This window comes from Trichosurus vulpecula, chromosome 6 (assembly GCF_011100635.1).
Source record: "Trichosurus vulpecula isolate mTriVul1 chromosome 6, mTriVul1.pri, whole genome shotgun sequence".
Classification (NCBI taxonomy): Eukaryota; Metazoa; Chordata; class Mammalia; order Diprotodontia; family Phalangeridae; genus Trichosurus; species Trichosurus vulpecula.
Genome location: NC_050578.1, coordinates 213909751 through 213933043, shown reverse-complemented (window position 1 = coordinate 213933043; position 23293 = coordinate 213909751). Strand labels below are relative to the sequence as shown.

At 40.2% G+C, this 23293-nt stretch overlaps 2 protein-coding genes across 3 annotated transcripts in view; one reads left to right on the top strand and one right to left on the bottom strand.

Moving 5' to 3' along the window:
• CTBP1 (C-terminal binding protein 1) overlaps positions 1–15627 on the bottom strand; it is a 452412-nt gene extending 436785 nt beyond the window's left edge. Inside the window, exon 1 of the mRNA XM_036762346.1 lies at positions 15560–15627. The gene's annotated coding sequence lies outside the window, so the exon portion shown is untranslated. The remainder of the gene's footprint in view (positions 1–15559) is intronic.
• Positions 15628–16389: 762 nt separating this feature from the next.
• The window catches only part of MAEA (macrophage erythroblast attacher, E3 ubiquitin ligase), a 130358-nt gene continuing 123454 nt past the window's right edge, over positions 16390–23293 (top strand). The window contains exon 1 of one of the 2 annotated variants that reach the window (XM_036762345.1): positions 16390–16639. In XM_036762345.1, coding sequence (XP_036618240.1) covers positions 16571–16639 — 69 coding nt within the window. In that variant the 5' untranslated portion in view covers positions 16390–16570. The remainder of the gene's footprint in view (positions 16640–23293) is intronic. The other variant, XM_036762344.1, reaches the window with a different exon arrangement.

The following is a 23293-nucleotide window of genomic DNA, read 5'->3' as shown; positions in this document are numbered from 1 at the left end:
TACTTTTCCCCTCCTTTGATGAATTTTGATAGTGAGATTCAAGCAACTCCCTTTCTCTCCACCTTTTCCCTCTTTGTCTGTGTAGTCTTCCATTTATGTATGCCAATTATGTGAAATAGTTTTCTCCACCCTTCCTCCCCCTTTTTATACTCTCTACTTTGCCCCTACCTTTCCTTTCCCCTTTTAAGATCATTAAAACATAATAAATCAACTCTAGGACCCTCTATCTGGATTTCCTCTATGACGCCTAATGATAGTAGGGCTATAAGATCTTCGCTATTAGAATAGAAACACCATTGTTAAGTCACTTCATGATTTTCTCACTCATACTTACCTTTTTAAAAATAAATTTTATTGATGTTTTTTTTTTTCAAATCGCCAGAATTTCCCCAATATCCTTCTCTCTTCCCCTCCCAGGTAGCTATCCCATATAACAAATATTTTTAAAGAAAAAAAAAAAAGCAAAAATAGGAAAAATGAGCAAAACAGATCAATACATCGTAACACTCTGAAAATACATGCAATGTCCCATAGTTGTGGACCTCTCGTTTCTGCATGGGTTGGGGTGGAACTGTCATATCACTTCTTCGGAGCTATTTATATTCTTTGTATTTTTGCAGCATTCACTTATTATTTGGAGGGGGGGGGGCGCTATTCTGTTTATATTGTTGTAGTCATTGTGTCTATTATTTTCTGGGCTCTGCTTACTTCACTCTGTACCAGTTTACATAGATCTTTGCATGCTTCCCAGCATTTATCTCATCATTTCTTACAGGACAGTGATATTCCATTATATTCATATGCCAAAATTTGTTCAACTAATCCCCAAATTGATGGGCATCTATTTTGTTTGCTATCACAAAAAGTGTTACTATAAATATTTTGGTGTATACGGTTACTCTCTTGTAAATTATTTCCTTGGGGCATAAAGACATAGTAAAATCTCTGGACCAAATGCCATGGACACTTAAGGAAGTTATTCTTGGTTGTAAAGCAATTTCTTTTGCCTTTTGGAATATTATATGCCAGCCTTTCCCCTCTTTTATAGAAATGGTCATGTGAGCTTGACTGTGGCTCCTCATTACTTGGATTCTTCCTTTCTAGCTGCTTGCAGTACTTTTCCTTTGACCCTGAAGCTCTGAGTTTTGGCTATTCGATTCCTGGGAGTCTTATTTGTGTGGTTTCTTTCATGAGTTGACCTGTGGGATCTTTCCATTTCTACTTTGTCCTTCTCTTATGATTTCTTGAAAAATCATATCTAGTTGTTTTTGTTGTTTGGTCATGGTATTCAGATAGTACAGTGATCCTCAAATTCTCTCTTCTTGATCTACCTTCCATGTTATTTGAGTTTTGCTTTTTGCTATGTAGCTCTTTTAAAAAACAACCACCACAACAACAAACTTTTGCTTCCTTTATTTCAATACCTCTAGTTGAACTTGTGCCCAAGCTGTATTTTTCTCTGAAGCTCCATTTGTAGATGTTTTGGCATCATTCTCTTCTTTTAAGTTTGTATCTTAGATATCCATTTCACTAAAATAGTTCTTTATGGTTGTTGTTTACTTTACTCATATTTCCAGCCTTACTTCCTGAATTTGGACTGTTCATTGGGCCATGCTCTATGTACTGCTTGAGTGAATGTCTGAGCCTTGATTGGTCCTGTTTTGTATTCTCTTAGATCTTGCTGATACTTCCTCAGGGTATTGAATGTTGTATTCTTCAAGGATTTCAATATAGTTCAGGCTGTGTACCTGCCACCGTTCAGGACACATAGAGAGGTCAAATCATGGGCAAAATCTGATTGCTACCCTCCTGGTCTGAGTTGTACAAGCTCCTAACTAGGGTATTGGTCTGAATAACACAACTGTGTGCCTGCCCCTGGTTGGAGCTCTAGAATATTGGTGCTGGACTCAATCATAGTCAGCCAACTAGAAAGTTCTGCAGGATCAGAGAAACAGAACTGAAGACTTCTCTTTGGTCTGAGCTCCCTGTCCTGGTTATTTAGCTGCAGGCCTCAGACAGGACTGAGAGATGAATCTGAGATCCTACTTCATTCCTGGAGACAAGACCACACAGATGCTATCTGTTCCTTGCCTAGTAAGTAGCCTTTTGCCAGCTTCTTACCCTGCTCTGAAAACTCCAAGGCATAGTCCCCCTTCTTAGTTCCCACTAGATCTGAAATCCAGCTCTGGGGCATGAGAAAGAGAGGCAACTGGCACCTGTTTCTGATCCCTGCATAACATTAGGCCTCTATGTACTGGATTCAAGAACTCTCTTCTCCTTGTGCACAGCCACAGCCCTTACTTAGCTCACTTTCCACACACCAGAATGCTCAGTGCCATACTCTTGGCTAGACACAATGTCTGAAGACCTCTGTGTCTCTCTGTCGACCTGGGCTGGAAAACTGATTCACTGTAATTTTTCCTTGGATCTTCCAATCAGGACTTGGTCTGGTTCACTTTCTAGATCTTTATGAACAGATGTGAGGGGAAGCTGGACTGTGCTGCTTCCTCCAACTTTGCCATCTTGGCTGTTAGCCATGATTTTAGATCAATGTCTGGAGGGAAGTCTCTAATGGAGTATCCCAAGAAACTATAATTAACATGTCTTCTTTAACGCTACTTTTTCATTTCTGAATACCAGTCTTCTCTTAATATAATTTAGGATTATATTAGCATTCATAGATGCCAAATCATAGTGTTGTTTTCTATTCAGTATTGTAGATCACTAAAATTGACTGATCTTTTTCAGGTGAGCTGCTTTTTAGATATACCTTCCTATCTTATATGTCTGAAATTGCTTTTTTTTCATAAGAGTAAGGCTTTACATTGATCCCTTCTCAGCTTAACATTACTAGATTCAGCCCCATGTTACAATCTATCCAGACATTTTGAACTCTAAATGTCAAGATGTTAACTATCCCTCCCGGCTTAATGGCATTTGCAAATTTGATAAGCATGCCAACTATATTTTCATCCAAAGCATTGATAAAAATGTTAACACCATAGATCCCAGGTCTTATTTTAACACTGTTAACTGTTCATGCATCTTACCTAGTTGGTTTGCTTATCAAATTTACAAATTACACAAAGCTGGAAGTGATAACTACTATACTGGGTGATGGTATCAATATTCAAAATGATCAATAGGCTAGAATATTGCACCAAATCTAATAGGATGAAATTTAAGATAAATGTAAAGGCAAACACTTGGGTTCAAAAAACAGATGTCACCAGTAAAAGCCAAAGGAGACATGGCTAGACAGTTGTTAGTCTGAAAAAAAGCATGTGGGTTTTAGTGGACTGCCAGTGCAAGAGGAGCCTCAAATGTAATCTTGAATCCAAGAAAACCAATTTGATCTCAGGTGGAATTATGAGATAAATAACATTCAAGAATTAGAAGGCAATAAATTCCTGCTGTATACTGTGCTGGCCAGACCATATTAAGGTTATTGTGTTGAGTTCTGCATGCTACATTTAAGGAAGGATATAACATTACAAAGCATCCAGGGAAGAAAAACTAGCTTATACAATATACTACTCCAGTTGCATGAGCAGCAATTGAAGGAACTAGAAGTATTTTTCCTGGAAGACTGGGGAGACACGACAGTTGTGTACAAGTATCTGAAAAGCTGTCACCTGAAAGAGATTAAATTTGTCCTGTTGGCCCTAGAGGATAGAACCAGGAGAAAGAGATGGAAGTTACAGGAGACAAATTTATACTTAATGAAAGGAAAAACTTTGAAACAATTAAAGCTATCCAAAAATGTAATAGACTACCTACCATGAGAGGTAGGAAAGCCCTCTACCTCATTGAAAGTCTTTAAGCAAAGGCTGGATTACTATTTGTCAGATATGTTACAGAGAGAAATGTTTTTAAGGTATGTATTGGATTAGATAGCTTCTGGGGGTTGCTAGGTAGCGTAGTTGGACAGAGCACAAAGTCCAGATTCAGGAAGACTTCAGTCCAAATCCAGTCTTAGACATTAGCTATGTAACCCTGGTCAAGTCACTTAACTGTGTGACTCAGTTTCCTCATCTTTAATGTAAGCTGGAGAGGAAACGGCAAACCACTCCAGTACCTTTGCTGAGAACTCCCCCGCTCCAAAAAGGGGGATGAGTAGGACAGGACTGAAACAGTTAAACAACAACAGATAGCTTCTAAGATCCCTTCCGATTTGACAATCTGTGAGTTTCCTTCAACTGTATGATTCCATACCCTAGTAACCACAAATATTTCCCCTACTGAGTAAAATTCTACTCATGTTTAAAGCATCTTTATTGAACACTTTTTATGAACACTGCTTTGTGCTTAGTATTCCAGAAAAAAAACCTGATACATTATACTGCACATAGAAAGCACTTAACATTTGTTGAATAGAAAAAAAATTAATAAAAAAGAAAAGTCCCCCTCTCCTCCTTTTTAAAGGAGGAATATGAGTCAGTGTGGCTTTAGCGTACACCATTTTATTCAGATGCCTTTCTCTGAACACCTAGTTGAAATGATCTACACAGAGAATGATAATAGAAAAAATAAAGGAAAGAGAGGGAGACACTCTGTTAGAAACCAGGTGTCTCTGGGTACTGTAAGCAGCCAAAGCCAGTATGAGAGCCCTGGGCACCTGAGGAATAGGTGAAAAAAGGCTGTAAATGAGGGGCATAGAAAAGAAAGTGTATACACATACACATACACAGATTCTCTCTCTCTCTCTCTCTCTCTCTCTCTCTCTCTCTCTCTCTCTCTCTCTCTCTCTCAAAGAATCCCTACCTCCTCCAGAAAATATTAAGTAGAAGTGAGGTGGTGATTTATTCTAATTATATGAACATTTACGAATAGTGTCACCACTACCCATCTTACTGGTATTGCTGATATCCCACTGGTTTTTTTGTTTTTTATACCTAGAATCCCCTATGTATACTCACATTGCCTTTAATGTTGTACCTCACAGTGCCTGGCACATAGTAGGCACTTAATAAATGCTTGTTGATGTGACTCTAAAAGCAGTCTGTGGGTACTAGGGCAATACATAATGACAACAAATATTTCCTGGTCTACTCTTCTCATCAGACAATAGTTTACACCAATATTTCAACCTACAGAGCAGCAAACCATTCTTATCAGCATTTTACCTACATGAGACAACATTAAGTAAAAAACCTAAAAAAGTTAGTCCTGTGTACTATGTTATTTATATAGATGGAAAAACAGTGAAGCCAAATAAAAATATAAATGTCTTCATAGAACCAGAAATTTTGTGACAATTAATGTATAATTAAGTGAAATTATCTTAATTGTCCTCTTTCTTGTCCCCTCTGCAGCATTTAACCTTTTTCATCATCCTTTGCTCTCTATGTTTTAATGCCACCACGGTTTCCTGGTTCTTCTACCTATCTACTCCTGAGTCACTTCTGATGGTTTATCATATATGTCATATAAATCTAAAAGAATATAAAGTTAATATAATCCAAGGCTACTTCCTTGGCCTCTGTGATTATCTACACTCTCACAAATGACTTCTACACAGATGATTCCCAGATCTAGATACTGAATTTCTGTCCTACATATTCAACTGCCTACTGGACATCTGCAACTAAAAAGTACCTTAAATACTCAGGATGGTCAAATCATAACTTGTTATCTTTTCTCCAAACTCACTCTTTCAAACTTCCCTATTTTTACTGAGGAGACCACCATACTTCCAGCCACTCAGGTTTGCAACTTCAATCCTTGCCTCTCTCTCCACCTCCAATATATCTAACCATTCCCAAATCTTGCAGATTGTTCCTTCATGTTTCTCACATAAAGCCCCTTTTCTCCTCTCACAACTCTAGTTCAGGCCATCTATTGCTTGGACTATTCCAGTATTTCCTAATTAATCTCCCTGCCTTAAGATGCACTACTCGAATCCATCTGCCACAAAGTTGCCAAACTGATATTCCTAAAGCATGTCTGACTATATTCCTCCCCTGCTCAAGAAGTTCCAGTGGTTCCCTATTGCCTCTAAAATCAAATACAAACTTCTCTGTTTGGCATCGAAAGCCATCCCCACTTTGACTTCAACCTATTTTTCCATCCTTACTACACTTTATTTCCCTTCACAGACTCTTCAGTCCAGACAAAGTTGGCCTTAGAGCTGTCACTGACACATTTCATCTTCTGTCTCTCATTCAAACAATCCCCCATTAATTAATCGACAAGCATTTATTAAATGCATATTATGAGGCAGACACGAAGCCAGGAGCTGGGAATACAGAAAGAAGACTGAAATAATCCCTGCCTGGAGAATCCCACAATCCATGGGGAATAGGCAACATATACATACATAGGTATATACAAAATAGATGCGATAATTTTGGAGTTAAGGCATGAACAGCTTCAGGGAAACAAGAAAGACTTTATGTAAATCAGTGATGCTTGAGCTAAGGCTTGAAAAACAAGGGATTCTAAGAGGACATTTCAGGCATGCGGGTTGGCCAGGGCAAATGCATTGAGACAGAAGATGGAGTCACATAAGAAGAACAGCAAGAAGTTCAGTTATGAATAGAGGAGCGTAATGTATAAGAAGGTTGGAAAGGTAGGCTGTGAATGATTTTAAATGTCAGAGGATTTCAATTTTGATCCTAGAGGATAATAGGGAGCCACTGGAATTTATGGAGTAGGGGAATGACATGATCAGATTGGCACTTCAGGAAAATAACTTTGACAGCTATGTGGAGGAGAGATTGGAAGAGGGAAGAAATCTGAGGTAGAGGGACCAGTTAGGAAGCCATTGCAATAATCTAGGTGAAAAGTGATGCAGAGTGGGAGGTGGCTGTGTGAGTAATGAGAAGGGGATGGATATGAGAGATATTGTAGAAGTAGAAACAAGATTTAGTAATTGAATGGATGGGGGGGGGAGAGAGTGAGGGATTAGAGGGTGTCAGCCCCTGCCCAGAAGGCACTCTCTCTTCACTTCTGCCTCTCAAGTCCCTAGTTTCCTTCAAAGCCCAGCAGCTCAAGCACCACCTTCCATAGGATACCCCAGCTATTGGTGCCTCCCTCAAAATATTACCTTGTATTTACTTCACATATCTATTTTGTAAATATTTCTATGTGTAAACATGTTCCTTAATAGGAGATGAGCTCCTTGAGACAAGGATTATTTTGGTTTTTTTTTCTGTCTTTATAACCCCAGCAACTTAACCAGTGTTCATAGTAGGCCCGTAATATTTGCTGGCTGATTGATGTTTTAATCAGTTTCACAAAATAGGATGAACATGTTGTTGTTAATGTTGTTTTTTACACTAATTTGCTTTAAAAAATGATAAATAGCAATCAAACAGCTGCCCCTCTTTACAAGGACCGCATGGGGCTAGCGTAAGGGAAAGAACAGAGGGGTCCACGCTACAACTCTGGCAAAGTCCTGTCAACCCTCTGGCCTGAGGTTACTTATCTAGAATATGAAAAGGACATGACTGTGTCCTAGGACTGAGAACTGAGAGGAGGCTTACACACACATTGCCTTGACTGACTAGTTTTTACAGATGAGGAAATTTAGGCTGAGAGAGTTAAGAGGTTTGCCCAAAGTTCCTTTCAGCTCTAATAGTCTTTGATTCTGGAAAAGGTCAACAATGGGGAATAAAAGACATTATAAATGGAAAACTACGTAACAAATTCATATTTTAAATAAATTATGGAGTTTAAAATGACAAATAAAAGTGCCCCTAAGGTGTCCAGTTAAATGATATCCATTAAGAAGGTAAACTCAAACAGAAACTGAGTGGCCTCTAGGATTTCATCAAGTAAGCACATGAATGTAACTTTTTTTAAAGGTTATAGCAGGGAACCATCAGGTTAAAACAAAATAAGAAAATCAAATCAGGAAACCAATTTTACACTATCATTTCCAAACTTCTCCTGTTTAATTTTAATGTTCCACTGCTGTCATCCAGAAGATATATTGACTATATACCAATTGATCCTAACTAATCAAATAATACATGCTGTATAGCTAACTTGGTACATAATTATGGTTTAGGACAAAACTGCCCATGCTGAGGGCTTGGATTAATATAGTTTTATACAAATCTAATTCCCATTTCCATTGCAAGGGAACTTCCATCCCAAATTTCCTTCCTGACACTGATAATTTGTTGTATGATACATAGCCCTCATTTCCCAAACTTCGAAGGGGAGAAAGATCTAAAGAGGACTGGACTCTCTGCCATCAATAAAGTCAAGACTATGCCTCATGGGGAAAATAGGATCTAATTCCTATTTTGTTCATTTAAGTTTTACCTTTTATACTTAAAAGAACAGGAGAGTCATACTAACCCTTGGACACTATCTACAGGCTCTAGGTTTAAAGATGAATATCAGGACAATCTTTTCATTAAAAACCAGGTAACTAACTAAAACCAGCTTTTCAAAAAAAATTTGAAAATTTGAAAATCTCATTTTCTTAATTCCAAAACAAATATTCTACAAAATCCAAAAAGTTTCTGATTCAATAGCCAGGAAATTTTAACACTAACTATTTGATGTTTAGGCTGAGGAATCATGCATTTTTAAGTAACATATATGCAAACTCAACTGGCATTTTCTAACTTACAAAACCACATTAACTGTGGTAAAACGATCTCTTTGAAATATCAACTCAAAAGTAAAGCTCATATAAACGTTATCTGTCCTTATGAAATTGCTTCATATATTTCAATTAACCTTAACTAAAGTTTAAAGTGTCCCATCAGAGCACAGATGTGACCATGGCTACTCAAAGGCTTTGTCAATTGAACTTAAGCTGTAGCAGGCCCTACACTGAGCTGAAAGGTTTGGATAGGCAATATATTTGACATCTGACAACTAACATAGCTAAATCCCAAGAGGCTCTTCTCTAAATTGGATGATGCATTTTTCAACCACATTAATTCTAAAAAAAAAAAAAATGACCTACTGAGTGATAGAGGAGTTATGATCTGAATCGTTGGGAGGAAATACCCATATGGATGAAATTATAAATCTCTGAAGTATTATATTTTTTCCTTAAATGTTTCTTTAATCTTTCCAACTGTGGATTCATATAAAAATTCCAAATAGCATTTGGATGCACAGCAAACTTATGTCCTGCCTGGAGACTAAAATATAAAAGGTCATGCAGTAAAACAACATAAAAGATATTTTACTCTGAGTGTCTTATCATTGGCTCAAAAAGGTTCCTAAAATATGTTAATACTGGTAAGAATCCTCTATTACCATGACCCACTGTACCATCTAGCCTACTCTTAAGGCTGATAAATAAATGTTCCCATGTGATGCTGTTGCTCCTTAATTTTTAATTATAGTGGGCTTTAAAACATAATTTATATTCCATGGGGAATCATACAATGTCAAAGCTAAAAGAGACCTTTGAGATTAGATTAGTCCAAGCCCTTCATTTTAGAGATGAAGAATCTGACCCTCAAAGAAATCCAGTGAGCTGGCCCAATACTACATGCTTTGGTTTAGAAAATTTAACTAAGGGTCTCTTTGGTAACCCTAATCTCCCTTTCCTATAAAATCCCAGAGATAATATTGCACTTCCTGTTGATATATTCTTAAATGAAAAACATCAACCTCATTTTAAACATACACCCACAAAAGTCTTGTTATTATGATGCTTGTCATGTATTTGCATTAAAGAAAGAGTAATTCTTTCAAGTTACCTTCACATACATAGAATATGTTACATATTCCACCTCCTCAGTTACCGCACTCATCACACACAGGCTTGATTAAGAAAGAAGGCCCAAGAGCCCTAATTTTAATAGAAATTAACATATCATCTCTGCTTAAATTCTTCCTATTTTCAAAAACTCTGCAGGGACTTTAAGAATAAATGATATTACCCAATGTTTGGATATACCTTTTTCTACCTACTCCACACTCTAATTTTGCCTATGCCCATACCCAAAGTGAGACTAAATCATCCTAAACAACCTAGTTCTTTAAAAAATATGACCATAAATTTGAGATTCTGAGACTTCACTATGACTCAATGCTAAATAAGCAAACTCACCAACAATATTCATTTCTAAATCTCTCTCCAGACTAGTAAAGTCTAGTTGAGCACTATACCCTGTAAGTATGGGCTAGTAACCTACTCACTATATTGCTAACAATGCATTTTAACAACTAACTCCAGAACCAAAATTTCACTCAACTATAAAGGTTCTAGTACAAAAACGGCTTTCTTAAAATTAACATATTTATCTGCTTTAAGATGTCCACTTTTTAAAAATCACTTTAGGAATTTTTATTGATATACATGGATACTACCACCACAGCATTTTATAAGGTTTTCCTCACCTCAAAGTAGTTTTTTTTTTGGGGGGGGGGAGAAGGGGAATATGGGAGAACAGTAGAGAAGTAGCTGCTATTACATAAAATGGATGACAAGGATTACTTCTGTCATAGGATAGAATAGGAAAATTGAGGTTTATGTCTATCTTGGGAAGAGAGCAGTGGCTTTTTATTAAATCATATACTATATTTAAGAAAAGTGCTAATGGAGGAAATACAAATTACATCACTGTCACATTTAGAAGGGAGAGGTAATTACAAAATGCTACCTTGTTTATAAAAGAAGATTCCTTTTAAGAAGAACCATTCCGTGTGAGGAGCCAATTTCTGCCTCAATTCTGCCCCTCCTCTACAAGTCTGTTTGTTCAGTGTCAACACACTGAGTAAGCCTACAGGTCTCGTCCTCAATTTCTCTCCAGATTCTCTGAATCAATCTAAAAAGAAAAACTCATATATGACTGCTTTGTGGATGCTAAATAACTTTCCATCTCCAAATAGTTAGCACCTCTGGTCACTGAGTCATCTTTTAAGATTTAAGGTGAGGTGGATTTTTTTTAGGCTTGTATAAATTGACTGGTAGAACAACCATGAAAGCAGTATAAACATAGTGTGTTGTGAATGTGGTTAATAGAGACATTAAATTTCAATGTATGCCATCAAAAAATGATAGATGCTTCTGTCTATTACTTCTGCTCATTCATTGCTTCTCTGGTTTCATTAATTGTGCTAAGACGTTTACATTTCCTATAGTAATTTTTAATAAAAGGTATTTTCCTCATTAATTCTATTTTATGTCATATTTTTAAACAACTGCAGGCATATAGCTCCAGAAAGCTTAACTCTACACTTTCTGCTTCTTCGGGGAACCAATTTCGACTTAAGAGAAGCTGTTCAAATATTAAAGGCACTCTGAGATGGCAGGAGTTTACCTAATAGCATACATGGTATGTGACACATCCCTTTCCAGCTGCTTTCTTTTCCTTCTTAATAATAATAAATAAAAACAGCAGCATCAAAAGGGTTGACCAGAAATAACTTAACAGAAGAAGCACGTTCACTTGGACTATTTATATGAATAATCAGGTTACAATAGGCACATCTGAAAATTACAGGCTAGGTAGTTAAAACAGATGCTTCTTACGTTCCTTCATATGTAGTGTGGCTCCCTTTGCCAATACCGTCAAGCGTTAGGCAAGAACTAAAGTATAAACATCTGCAACACCTCTCTCCGTTTTGTTAACATTCTTTCACACATTTTACTGTTAACTCCCCCAAAAAGGCAGATTAAGATTGTAAAAATAGCGAAATTGAGAACATCTGTGCAATAGCATCGCAAAACGGAATGAAACATGAATAAACAAAAACATGGCGAAAGTGGCCTGGGGTTGTTACACTGTCAGATCATTTTTCCAAGCCCAACATCAAGGCTTTTGTTACAACCAAAGCGGTCATTTGCATGGAGAACCAACAGGGTTTCTTCTTCAGCGTTTCCCAGATCGTAACACACACTCACTCTCTACCATCCACACAGACAAATCTTTCCTCTTGCAAACAAACAATACTGATAAACACACACCTATTCGCAACGACAGAATCTACAGACTCCCCCGAACACTCTGAATACAGAATAGTTTGCTGCTGCAGCGTAATTTCGGTATAAAAATAACAGACAAACCTTTGGAGCGCTGCCCCAGTCGGAGTTCCTCTCTCTCTCCCTCTGCTCTGCTGTTACTGACAAGATCAGGCTGAGATTAACAAGTCCATGCTACTCTATCAACCTGACTCCTCGGGTTTTCCTATGCACTTCATTAGCTTTAAATTCACTGCAAACTTTTCCCAAAGTTAAAATAATGAATTAGTAAAGAGCAAAGAAGAGATTGGGGGGGGGGGGCGGAGAAGAGGAAAAAAGAGGGGGAGGGGAAGAGGGAAAACAACCACAGCCTGGGCGATCACTAGAGCAGTTCCTTTCATGCTGCTGTATAGTTAAGGCTGTGTCAGCACTTTCACTCCAAACACCCCATTTTTAGGGTGAAATAATGCTTGTAGAAAAATGTACTTCTAACACACATACCTAGCAGCACCCTTCATTTTTAAAATTATTTTTAAAAATCATTCCTTTCTAAAAAATTGATATTTATTTAAGGGAAAAAAAAAGACTAGTCATGCTTTCTAGTATTCCCAACAACCAATAGTACTGTTTTCCTAGCAAATGAATAAAACACTTTCTTTAAAAATTTAAGTTCTACCATCCTTTCTGCTCACTTGCAATGCAAAACTAAACAACAGCACTTCTAAGGATCTTTTAAAAATTGAGTTATTAGTGTTCAAAACTGCATGAATAAAAATTGTTTTAAACTTTAAAGCAAATGCACACAAGGGGCATTGGTTTATAGTTCAGAATGCTTAAGTAGTTTGCCCAGTAGAACTGCAGAACAGTTAGATTAGAGGTCATAAACTTCTTTCCCCACACTACTCCATCAATCTTTCTAGGAAAGAAGAACCAAATTAGTCTTTGATGCTATAAGACTTGGTCTTGCTACAGAGACTCCAAAAGCTATGGGTAAATTGATTGTTTTTTTTTTCAAAATGAAAAATCGTTGCTTGGGATGCCTGATTAATATGAAGAGGACCAAACAGTATGGGTCCCTAGATTTTACTCTTTAAACTTCAACTCAAAATACTCCTCCCACCACAAAAAAAGGGCAAGTTATATTATACATCCAAAAAGAACTTCCCAGCTAATAGCGGAAATGTTTCACTTAAGGTGCAGGGCAAATATAAAGAAATGCCTTAATGTCAAAAGCAAAAATTTTAAGATATATGGTCTCTCCTGTACAAAGTTCACAGAAGTAAAAGACCAGTGCTAACTATTCAATGTCTTAGTTACAATGTGGTGATTAGCCTTAGTGTGATATAAAGCAAGTTGTCACTTCACCATCAAAATGAGGTCTAGCTACCTTTTAATTTAAGCTCTAATTCTTAATAAAAAAATTAAAAAATATTCAGAATATATGTAATCTATCACTTAGTTATAGAATGTGTTTTTCTAAATGAAGAAAAGTTTCTGTTAATGTGTTTGAGATCACTTTCCACCCCACTAGATGCTATAACTGTAATGCTACCTGTAACTTCTGTTCAGTATACGAAGACATTTTTTTAAAAACAGACAATGTATGAGATGTGTATTTCCTCAAATTTTAAAGAAATAGTTGAAGGTCCCAATGACACTTAAGATCATTTTCATAAAAAGTGACAAATCAGTTGAAATTCAAGGCATCTTAAAGCTTGTTTTTATTTTATATCCAATTAATTTTCAACGTAATAGTAGCTTAACAACATACCACTAAGTTAAAGAAAATAATTTACCAGCTAACATTGGATTCCAACTACTCAAAAGATAGATTTTGAAAACCAACCATTAAACAAATATGTATAAATGAATTTTAAATGCTCAATCTTTTTCTCTTAGTTTTAATAGGAAATCAGACTTCCTAACCTCAGATGAGAAACTCAAGCTAAGAAGCTTTCCATGAAATCATTCTAAGCCAACAATTGTAACCTTAAACCGATGACATGCTTACAATGCACAGACTATATAAATATTTATACATGCTACCAAGAAGGGTAAATCAGTTGACATTCAGCAATTAAAGCTGCCTCTCTGAAGTTGCAATACTTAAAGGTTAAAGATTAGACATGCTCCCTCTTGTGTTAAACTAAGAATGCATGCTGTTTTCTCTGACATGCCAGTGCCACAGCCATCTGTTCCATTAAGTAAACCCCTTAAACTTTGGCTACTCATTCTCCCACCAAGTCTTCTAGTTTAAAAGTAAATTAACTTTGTGCCCTATACTGTGTGTATATTGCCTTATGGGGGTGGGGGAATATTACAATTATTATTCACCGCATAACACCAAAAATTGCATCCTTCCCAATTAAATCCTTAGCGCCAAATATAAACAAAGTGCCAGGAAGATGAGGCTTGCCTTCAGTTCACATGGATAATAATTCATGTACTGAATAAATCCTGTCTCTGAAGTGACAGAAACCTAACTGTTGGGAACCAGAAAAATCTCCCTAGTCAGGTCAGATTTCTAATAATCACTCATCTAGGACTATAAGGCCAAAAGGAGTACCGTTTATAGTTTCCACCAAATAAAGGGGGTACATTTACTGAAGCGCTGTAGGTACGAAGTTTCGATCAGATAAGGTTTCTGAAGCTTCGAGTTTACAGCAGTTCTTTGACAGACATAGGGAGGGCGGGAGTTCAGAGGGAATAAGTAGGAATTTTGGCGAAGAGAATCAAGAAATACACTGAGAGTGACAACACTAGGTGGCCGCCACCTCCAAGACGCAAGCAAGTTGGGGGGTTAATTGCACAGTCGCCCCCGCCCCATGTCATTCAATCCGAAGAGGAAAGGAAGCCTCTGCAGCCGGGTCAGCCAGCGTCTCACCCCTGGCCCGGGGTCAAGTCCTCGATGGGGGCTGAGGCACCTCTGGATGCTGGGGGGTCTCACTCTTCCCGAGGCCCGTCCCGCACCGGCTGCGCCCCCGGGGGCCGCAGCGGGAGCAACGGCGCTGGCGCCGGGCGGGAGGGAGAGCCAGAGCCCCCAGAGCCCGGGCCGAGAGCAGGGGCAGTAGGGGGCCCGCCGGTTTTCGGCTGGTTCCCGGGGCGGAGAGAGGCGGAGACACATTCTTATTAAAATAGGGAGGGGCTGATGTGTGCAGAGAAGGAAGCCACTTGGCCCCCCGAAGTTTTGGGAGAGTTCTCGGGCCCGCCCCGAGAGCGCGTGAGGACATTCCTGAAGGGCCCGGACCGCCTCCATCCCGAGATCCCTCCGCCCCCTCCTCCTCCTCCTCCTCTTCCTTCTCCAGGCGGAGCGAGCCGAAGGGCAGCTCGCTCCGCCGGAACCAGAGCGCGCACGGGGGGAGTGGGGGTGGGGGAGAGAAAACTGGAGCGCGCGGGGCGGGATCGAACGGGGGGGGGGGCTGGGGGCGGGGCCGAGCAGCGGTTGAGGCGGTTAGAACGTTAGGAACATCTTGGAGGTCCCGGCCGCCCACTCCGGAGCCGGGACTCGGGGCCCTGCCCACCCCCCGTGTCCTCCCACCTTCTTGCGCCCAGAACCCAGACCCGCCTCCCTTCCTGGGTCCTGGCTGCCCTGCAGGTCCCCCTCAGCGGCTGCCCTCACCCTGCGTGGGAGGCACAGAGGAGGGGAAGGGTAGGGGCAATGGAGGGGGGACTCACTGGGTTCTGAGGAGGGGGTCTCGGCAGGGTTAACCCTGTTCCCACCACCAGCGTCGCAGGCTCCCGTTTGTTCAATTCACTCCCCTCCTCGACAACCGCCCCCCCAGCTTCCACACCCCCTTCGCCCCTCCCCCCACCCAAGCAACTTACTATCTCCCCGAACACCGCAAAACTCCTCAAACTCCCCACCCCCTCCGGACACGCCCCCTCTCCCTACCCACCCCTATCCTCTAGCTCCCGCCTCCGCCATAGCCCACCCGTTTGGTTTGCCGAGGCCGCTGTCAATCAAGGAGAGCTTTCTCTCCCTATTGGGCCTAGAGCCTGCCAGTACATTCCGGGAGTTCCTGGTTTCCCATCCCGAAAAGTGGTCCTGCATAGGATAGGGGCTTCCCTGATTGGCCTCCATGACCATCCAAGGCTCGGAGTAGGGCGTCTTCAGTAGCCCAAGCAATATTACACACACGTTCTTGGAGCTAGAAGCATCTTTCGCCAGGGTCTCCACGTTCAGAATGAGATTTGTCATTGGCCCCAGCCCCTAACCATTAAATATATGGGAACTGGCAACGTCAATCAAGTCTGGCTGGCAGACCCCACCTATCACGTCAGAGTCAGGAGGAAACTAGGTCCCTGATTGGCCCCTGGGCGACCCCGGGACAAGTGGGAATCGTCACCGTACCCCGGGCGTCTCAAAAATGAAACACGCCTTCCTCCCTTCTTTTCGGTCCAGTAAAAAACGTCTTCAAAGCCTACACTTTCCTATGATTGGAAGAGCGCCATAAAAGGAAGGAACTGATTGGGCCATCCTGACGTCCTTTCACGCAGCCCTGCCCAGAGCTGTGCGTTCTTCCGCCACCACAGGCGGTTGGGCGGAAGCGATTGGCTAAAACTCCTGCTCCCTCCCGGTAATGGGTGGAGGCGAGGTGGGAGGGAAAAGAGAGCTGTCTGTTACCCGCCATGCACCGCGCCCCGGAGGTGGCTCCCTTAGGTCTGTAATGTTTTGGCCAATCCAAAATGGCGGTGCAGGAATCAGCTGCTCAGCTTTCCATGACCCTGAAGGTGCAAGAGTATCCGACCCTCAAGGTGGGTGCCCAGGGGCCCGCCCCGGGGGAAAAGGAGGCCCTGCCGCCCCTCTGCGGGAGGGAGACTGGCTGGCCAGGGGCCACACCACCCGGCCGCCCGTGGCGGGTGGGGACTCGCCTCCCCCACTGGAGCGGAGGGCGCGGGGTCTGTCCACGCCCCCGGCGGCCAGGGCTGGGGCGGGGGCGACGAGCGCGGCCTCGGGGCGGGGAGGATGGCGCCCTGGCGGGAGGAGGGGGTGTGAGGTGGGGGTGACCGCCCAGCCAGTGCGGGGGGTGGGGGTGGGGGGGCGGCTGGGGCTTCCCCGCCCCCAGCTGGTCTGGGAAGGGTTAATGGGGTGAGGGGCACCAGGGGAAGAAGTGAGCCTGGACAGTCCCTCACCTGCCTCCTGGATGTCCTGTCTTTTTACAACCTTTTACATGAAATAATGACCCAGGGGTCCTTGTAGGGTGCGGGGTACGGGGCCGAGGATCGAGAGTCACCGGATTCAGAGTCTTTGGAGGGCTAATACAGACCAGAGACGTGTAGGATCGTAGATGTAGAGTTGGAGCGCATCTTGGAGGTCATTCACCCCAATCCCTTCCATCTGACAGACAAGGAAACTGAGGTCCGGGGAGGGGAGGGGAAATCATCCTATGAGAGACATGATTCGAACCCAGGACATACATGCTCTTGCTTCGATCTTGGAAGGAACCTTAGAGGTCATCCAGTCTGACTCCAGTTTTACGAATTAGGAAATGGAGATATATATTATACACAAGTATTAAATTACAAGGCAGGGATTTGAATCTAGGTCCTTTGACTCCCAATTTAGCGTGCTTTCCACTCACCGTACTTGTCTGCCTCACCCAGTCTCGAGGGAGAATAAATCATAGGGTTTAAAGCTAGAAGGGGCCTTAGAGGTCGTCCAACTCCCTCATTTTACGAATGAGAGAACTGAGGTTTGGAGAAGGGAAGAGACCCAAGGTTATACAGTAATTAAACCAAGGAATTTTCACCAGATGTTCTGACTTCAAATGTAGGACTTTTTAGGTTACACCACAACTGGCTGAGAAGGATTTGTGGGAGGTGGGGAAGGAAGTCACTTGGAAAGTAAAGGAAAGATCGTTCTGATGAGATTGTGTTTAGAGCCCCAGCTGTTTCCAAGTAAATATCACATGACAAGGTGATGAGTTCTAGCTGAGTTCTTAGGGTAAACTAATGGAAAAGGAATCCTAAAAGGGGGGAGGGAGGGACATCTTTCACAGATTTCATGATTTTGTACAATATGCTCCTTGTCACTCATAAGATCACTGATTCTCCTTGAGTTGAAGCATTGTTTAAATCATTCATTCCTTTAGGAAACATCTATTGGGGATCGTGTGTAGGGCTATTCTCTGCCCTGGAGGAGGTAAAAATTGTAGATAAGGCACAGTTCCTATTCTCATATTGCAGTTTTTTAGGATTTGATAAGGCACAAGCACAAAGGATCATACTTCACTGACATCCGATTTCATCTGTGTGGGTGTCATCTCTTTTGATAGCAACCCCTCTGTGACTTAGTAGAAAGTCTTTGTGACCAAAAATTCATCACCATGCAGACATTCTGGTGATAAGCTTCTCTGTATTATGCTGGCCATCACCAGACCCATAAAGTATCTTATAATATAGATACTTAAATTTAAATATTTCTGTGACTGCTTGAGATTCTTTGTGCATGGCATCTCCCATTTTAGTGCCTTTGTACTGGTAGTCCCCCATATCCGGAATGCACATTTTTTTTCCCTTACCTGCCTCTTAGAATACCCAATTTCCTCTAAATCAGGACTTGGGTACCACCACTGACATGAGGACTTTGCTCATTTGTTAATGCCTTCTATGTCTTGAAATTATTTTTCGTTGCTTTGTGTATACTCTGTATTTGCTAACTTGTACATATTGTATCCACTTTCTTCCCATAGTATGTCATCTACTTAAGGGCAGGGACTATTTTTGTTTCAGTCTTTGTATATGCAGTACCTAAGGGGTGCCTTATACTAGTGAACCTTCAGTAAGTATTTGTTGAATGAAATAGTTCTGAAGTTGGAAAAAACTTTAAAGACCATCTTGTCCACCCCCTTCATTTTACAGATGGGGAAATTCAAGCCTGGAGGGAAATGATTCTCCCAGGGTAACACAGAGAATGGTTCTCCTTTGAATCCAAGACCCCTGGAACACATTTTAAAGTTGTGTGACGCTCTTCATTCAATGAACAGCTTCTTGACCTTGTATAAATCACTTCACGTACCATCATCACTAACCTTGACTTCTCTTAATAACAGGAAACAAATATATTTCTTAATGTATTTGCACCACACACAACAGATTTTTGATCATTAATAAGTAGAGTGCAGTGTCTGAGACGTTTTGGATCCAACTGGCTAATATTTCAAGGTCATGAGATTATTAGAAATATATTTAAGTGGCTCTTTGGTTTGAAAATTAGCATAGCAAAGAGAAAAGTACACAAGATCTAGAGTCATCAAATCTAGGTCTAAATCCTCACCTTGCCACTTCCTACCTGTGTGACCTTGAGCAATCTCTTTCACTGGGACCTCAGTTTCCTCATCTGTAAAATGAAAGATTTGGACTAGCTATGCTCTAAGGTCTCTTGCAGCTCTGAATTACCAATCAGCAGAAGTAATGGATTCAGTTCCTGGCAGGCCACAGCTTTGTTCCCTTCCAGAAGAACAGGCTGCACTCCCTAATCCTGGTGAGCCATTAAGCTAGTCCGCAAGCACTGCTGAATGAGAGTGTTTATGACTTAGAGTCACTCTGTCTACCCTACTGGAAATCAGTCAGAGGATTATTTGCATAATGTCAGTACTGGAAGGATAGCACATGCATGAGGTTCTAATAAATAACATGCATTTGAGTATCTACTAAGGAGATAGATGAGAAATAGAACCACATCTGTGTTCCACAAACTGTAGGTGAATTGATGCAAGTGTGGAAGATTAGTGTCTCTTTTAGTCCAAATTATCATAGGTGATTATCATAGAAAAAGAAAAGGTTGTGCGTTGACTTTACCTAGTGACAGATTTGAAATAAGCTAGGAAGGGTTATGAAAGGGAGGAAGAACACTAAATTCTTGATTCTCAGTGGCTGTTTTTGTTTGCTGACAATGAATGGAGTTGGAATCAGCTTTTCTTATATTTTGACATGGCAGCACTGTCTACACTTGAGCTACTGAATAAAGAAATTGCCATGCAGGATAAACTTCCCTAACTCTTTTTTCATGGCATAATTTAATGGTTTGTAAGCAGAAAGGAAATTAGCTTTCCCAAGAGGAGGCACATGGATAGGTATTTGTTACTTAATAATCCAAAATGTCTCATTTGGTTCAAAGATCTATTCAACATTCTTTGATTAAATAGTGACTAACAGCTAATAGAGAGGATTGTAATCCCATGTAAAGTAGGCTTGCCAGGTGCAAACTTATTTTTGTTTGTTTAAAGAAACTTGCCATCATGATAAATTGAATTTCCCCAATTTTTTTTGTTTATTTTTTTTTACCAAATTCTTTGTGTGTATCATGTGTGATTCCTTTCTTTCTCCTTGACACTTAGCTGATAGTGCATGGCATGTGGTAAACACTTAATGGATGTTTGTTGATGGATTATTTCATTTCTGAATTAGCATTTCTTAGAATACTTTTAAGACTGATGCACAGTCAAAGCAGAGAATCAGGAGGTGCTCTATGGAGCTCTGGTTTGGAAATAGTGGTCCTTTGATGATGGCAAAGTAAAGAACAGGATGTAGTGCAAAGAATAGAATGGAGTTGCAAAAACAGATGTTTCTATGAGGCTTGATGTGAAGATCAATAAAATGCTTAGGATGAAATTTCTATCTGGGCTATAGCTTCTCAGCTACATAAGATCATAAGATGTGCAGAAGAAATCTAAAGAAGGCTGGAAGTTGTGGTTGTGGAAGGTTTGAATTGTATTTTGCTGTCTTCATGCTCTCTTTCCTGTCCCCTCCCCAGTAACAGGTTAGAGAGGTTCCCTAAGCTAAGCAAAGGAAACAGCAACCAAATAGTGGAGATGTATATAATGTATTAAATATTACTTTGTGATAACATCATGTGGTGGGAATTTGCCTTTGGTAAAAGTGAATATCTGCAAGACTGAATTTGTGTGGTGTTAATATTCAAGTTCATGAGTTAAAATTGTTAATAACTTATAATCATACTTTTTGGCACAGAAATTTTGACACAGGTATTTAATGATTGAGTTAAGGAGATTAAAATCATAATTTTTGGCACAGAAATTTTGACACAGGTATTTAATGATTGATTTAAGGAGATTAATGTGGTATTGCAGAAGGAACACCAAGTTCCTTGGTGTTTGAGACCTGGCTCTGCAGTTTACTAGCTGTGTAATGCTTCTGAGGCAGGGCCCCGACAGCTTAAAGAGAATCCGTCTTGGGCAAGTCACTTCATGTCGTTGGGCCTCAGTTTCCTAGTTAATTCAGCAATGATTTATTAAGTACTTAATACATTGTGGTGCTAAAAAAGTAATATGGTCGCCATCCTTAAGTTTTTATTCTACAGGATAGGAACAGTGTGTATACAGAGAAGTACATACAAAAGCATTTTGAGGAGGGGAGAGCACTAAAAGCTTTGGGAATCCGGGGAGTCCTTTTATAGGACGTGAGCTGGAGGCAAGCCTTGAAGGGAGCTATGGATTCCAAGAGACAGGAAAATGATTTACGAATGGTGAGACGTGTGAGAAAGCCTTGAAGGGAGATGGAGTATTTTGTACCAGGGACAGCAAAAATAGGCAGCCGGGTTATTCAGTGGGTAGAGGATAGGGCCTAGAGTCAGGAAGACCTGAGTTCAACTCCAGGGTCAGACACTTCCTAAATGGTGACCTTAGGCAAGTCACTCAATCTCTCAATTTTCCTGCTTCCTCAACTGTAAAATGGAAATGAGAACAGCACCTGCCTCCCATGGTTGTGAGGATCAAATGAGATATTTGTAAAGCACTTAGCACTGACACATAATAGGCCCTATATAAATACTTATTCCCTTCCTCATCTTTGGCTGGAATGTTCAATGTGTCGGGGGAATAGTGTAAAATCAGTCTCGAAAGGCATGTTGATGCTAGATTATGAATACTGAAATAAGTTAATCTTATAAGGAATCTTGATCAGAGAGTAATCCGAAGAAAAAGACAGTAGCAACTATCAATTTATAATAAAATTATTTGACAGATAAAATTAAAAAATAATCCACAAGGAGTCAGATTCATTTTCTGACCAGTCCAGTGTTCTGTTTTTTCCCCAGTGGCACAAAGGGATGCTTTGTGGAAATAGGTGTTTGTCTTCCATAAGGTAAGCTTAAGGAGGTTGGAGATAGTGAAGGAAAGAGTGAACTGGGAAAGGCAGGAGATGTAATTTGTACAGTGCTTTTTGTGCCAGTCTTTGTGAGAAGAGTCAGCACTCTTCCTACCCATACCATTCATGGTTGAATTGATTTTGATCAAGTGAGAAGGGACAGCCGTCTCACTTTTCAGATCCTTCATATTGGAGCATACTAATCGGGTGTGTTTTTATAAAGACACCATTGTATCTGTTTAAAAATCTGATTTTACTCTGTCTAAATAGGTTTATAAGTGCAGGATGTTAGATTAGGTCCATAGTTGCTCAAGAGTGCACCATGGCAAAGTAGTTTTGGCTAGGTGTGCCAGGAATTGTATAGAATTTACATTTGTAATTTTCTAGTAGTATGCCTGATTCCTCAAAGCAAAAAATAATACTGTTTTGTGAGCAGAAAAAGTTGGAGAGCCATTAGATGTGATATTCACTAAGGTTCCTCCCACCAATAAAATGTGGTGATTCTGTGATTTTTTAAAATTTGATGTCCTCATCTTTTGACAACACTAAAATCAATGTTTATTCCCTTTTGATCTTAATTTTTTATTGACCCTGTAGATACTTTGAATCTTCATGTCTCATAAAGTGACAGTAAAGTAAGGTGTATCTTTTTAATCGTTAATGAAGCTCTATACAAATGTTCTTTTAATAGTGACCAGAAAATACCTAAATTTCTCATGTCTCTGCATATTTTTACAAAATCATGCAAATTAAGTTTTATAATTACATAGGAAATGGAAGTTTTATAAGAATAACTATAGCTTCTTCTGATTCATTTCATATATATGATTTTTGGCACAATTTTATATCGTATGGAGAAAAAATATAATTCCCATATAAGCCTCAATTTCTCCCCCCTCCAAGATCGAAGTATCAGGTATTTTAGGGTTCTAATGGCATGACCTAAGTTTAGTGGGGAAGTATTTTTTTTAAATCCCTATTATTTGGGAGTCCAAATCATCTGCATAAACATTTCATGTGGTTGTCATATAAACCAATTAGATTTGAACATTTACCAAAATAAAAGATGTTAGAGTGATATACAAAAATCTGGAAGACCTATGTTCAATCCTTCTGCAGTCACTAGCTGTACGTATGGTAGAGGGTAGGTCATCTAATCCCTTTGAGCCTCAAGCAACTACCTACTAAGGCATAGAAGGGCTGTGGTGGATGGAGAGGGAGTGCCCCTCACCTATAAAATTGCAGGTCTGATATAGTGAGCTAGTTTGGGGATGAGGCTTTAGTACCTTAGTAATTATTAGG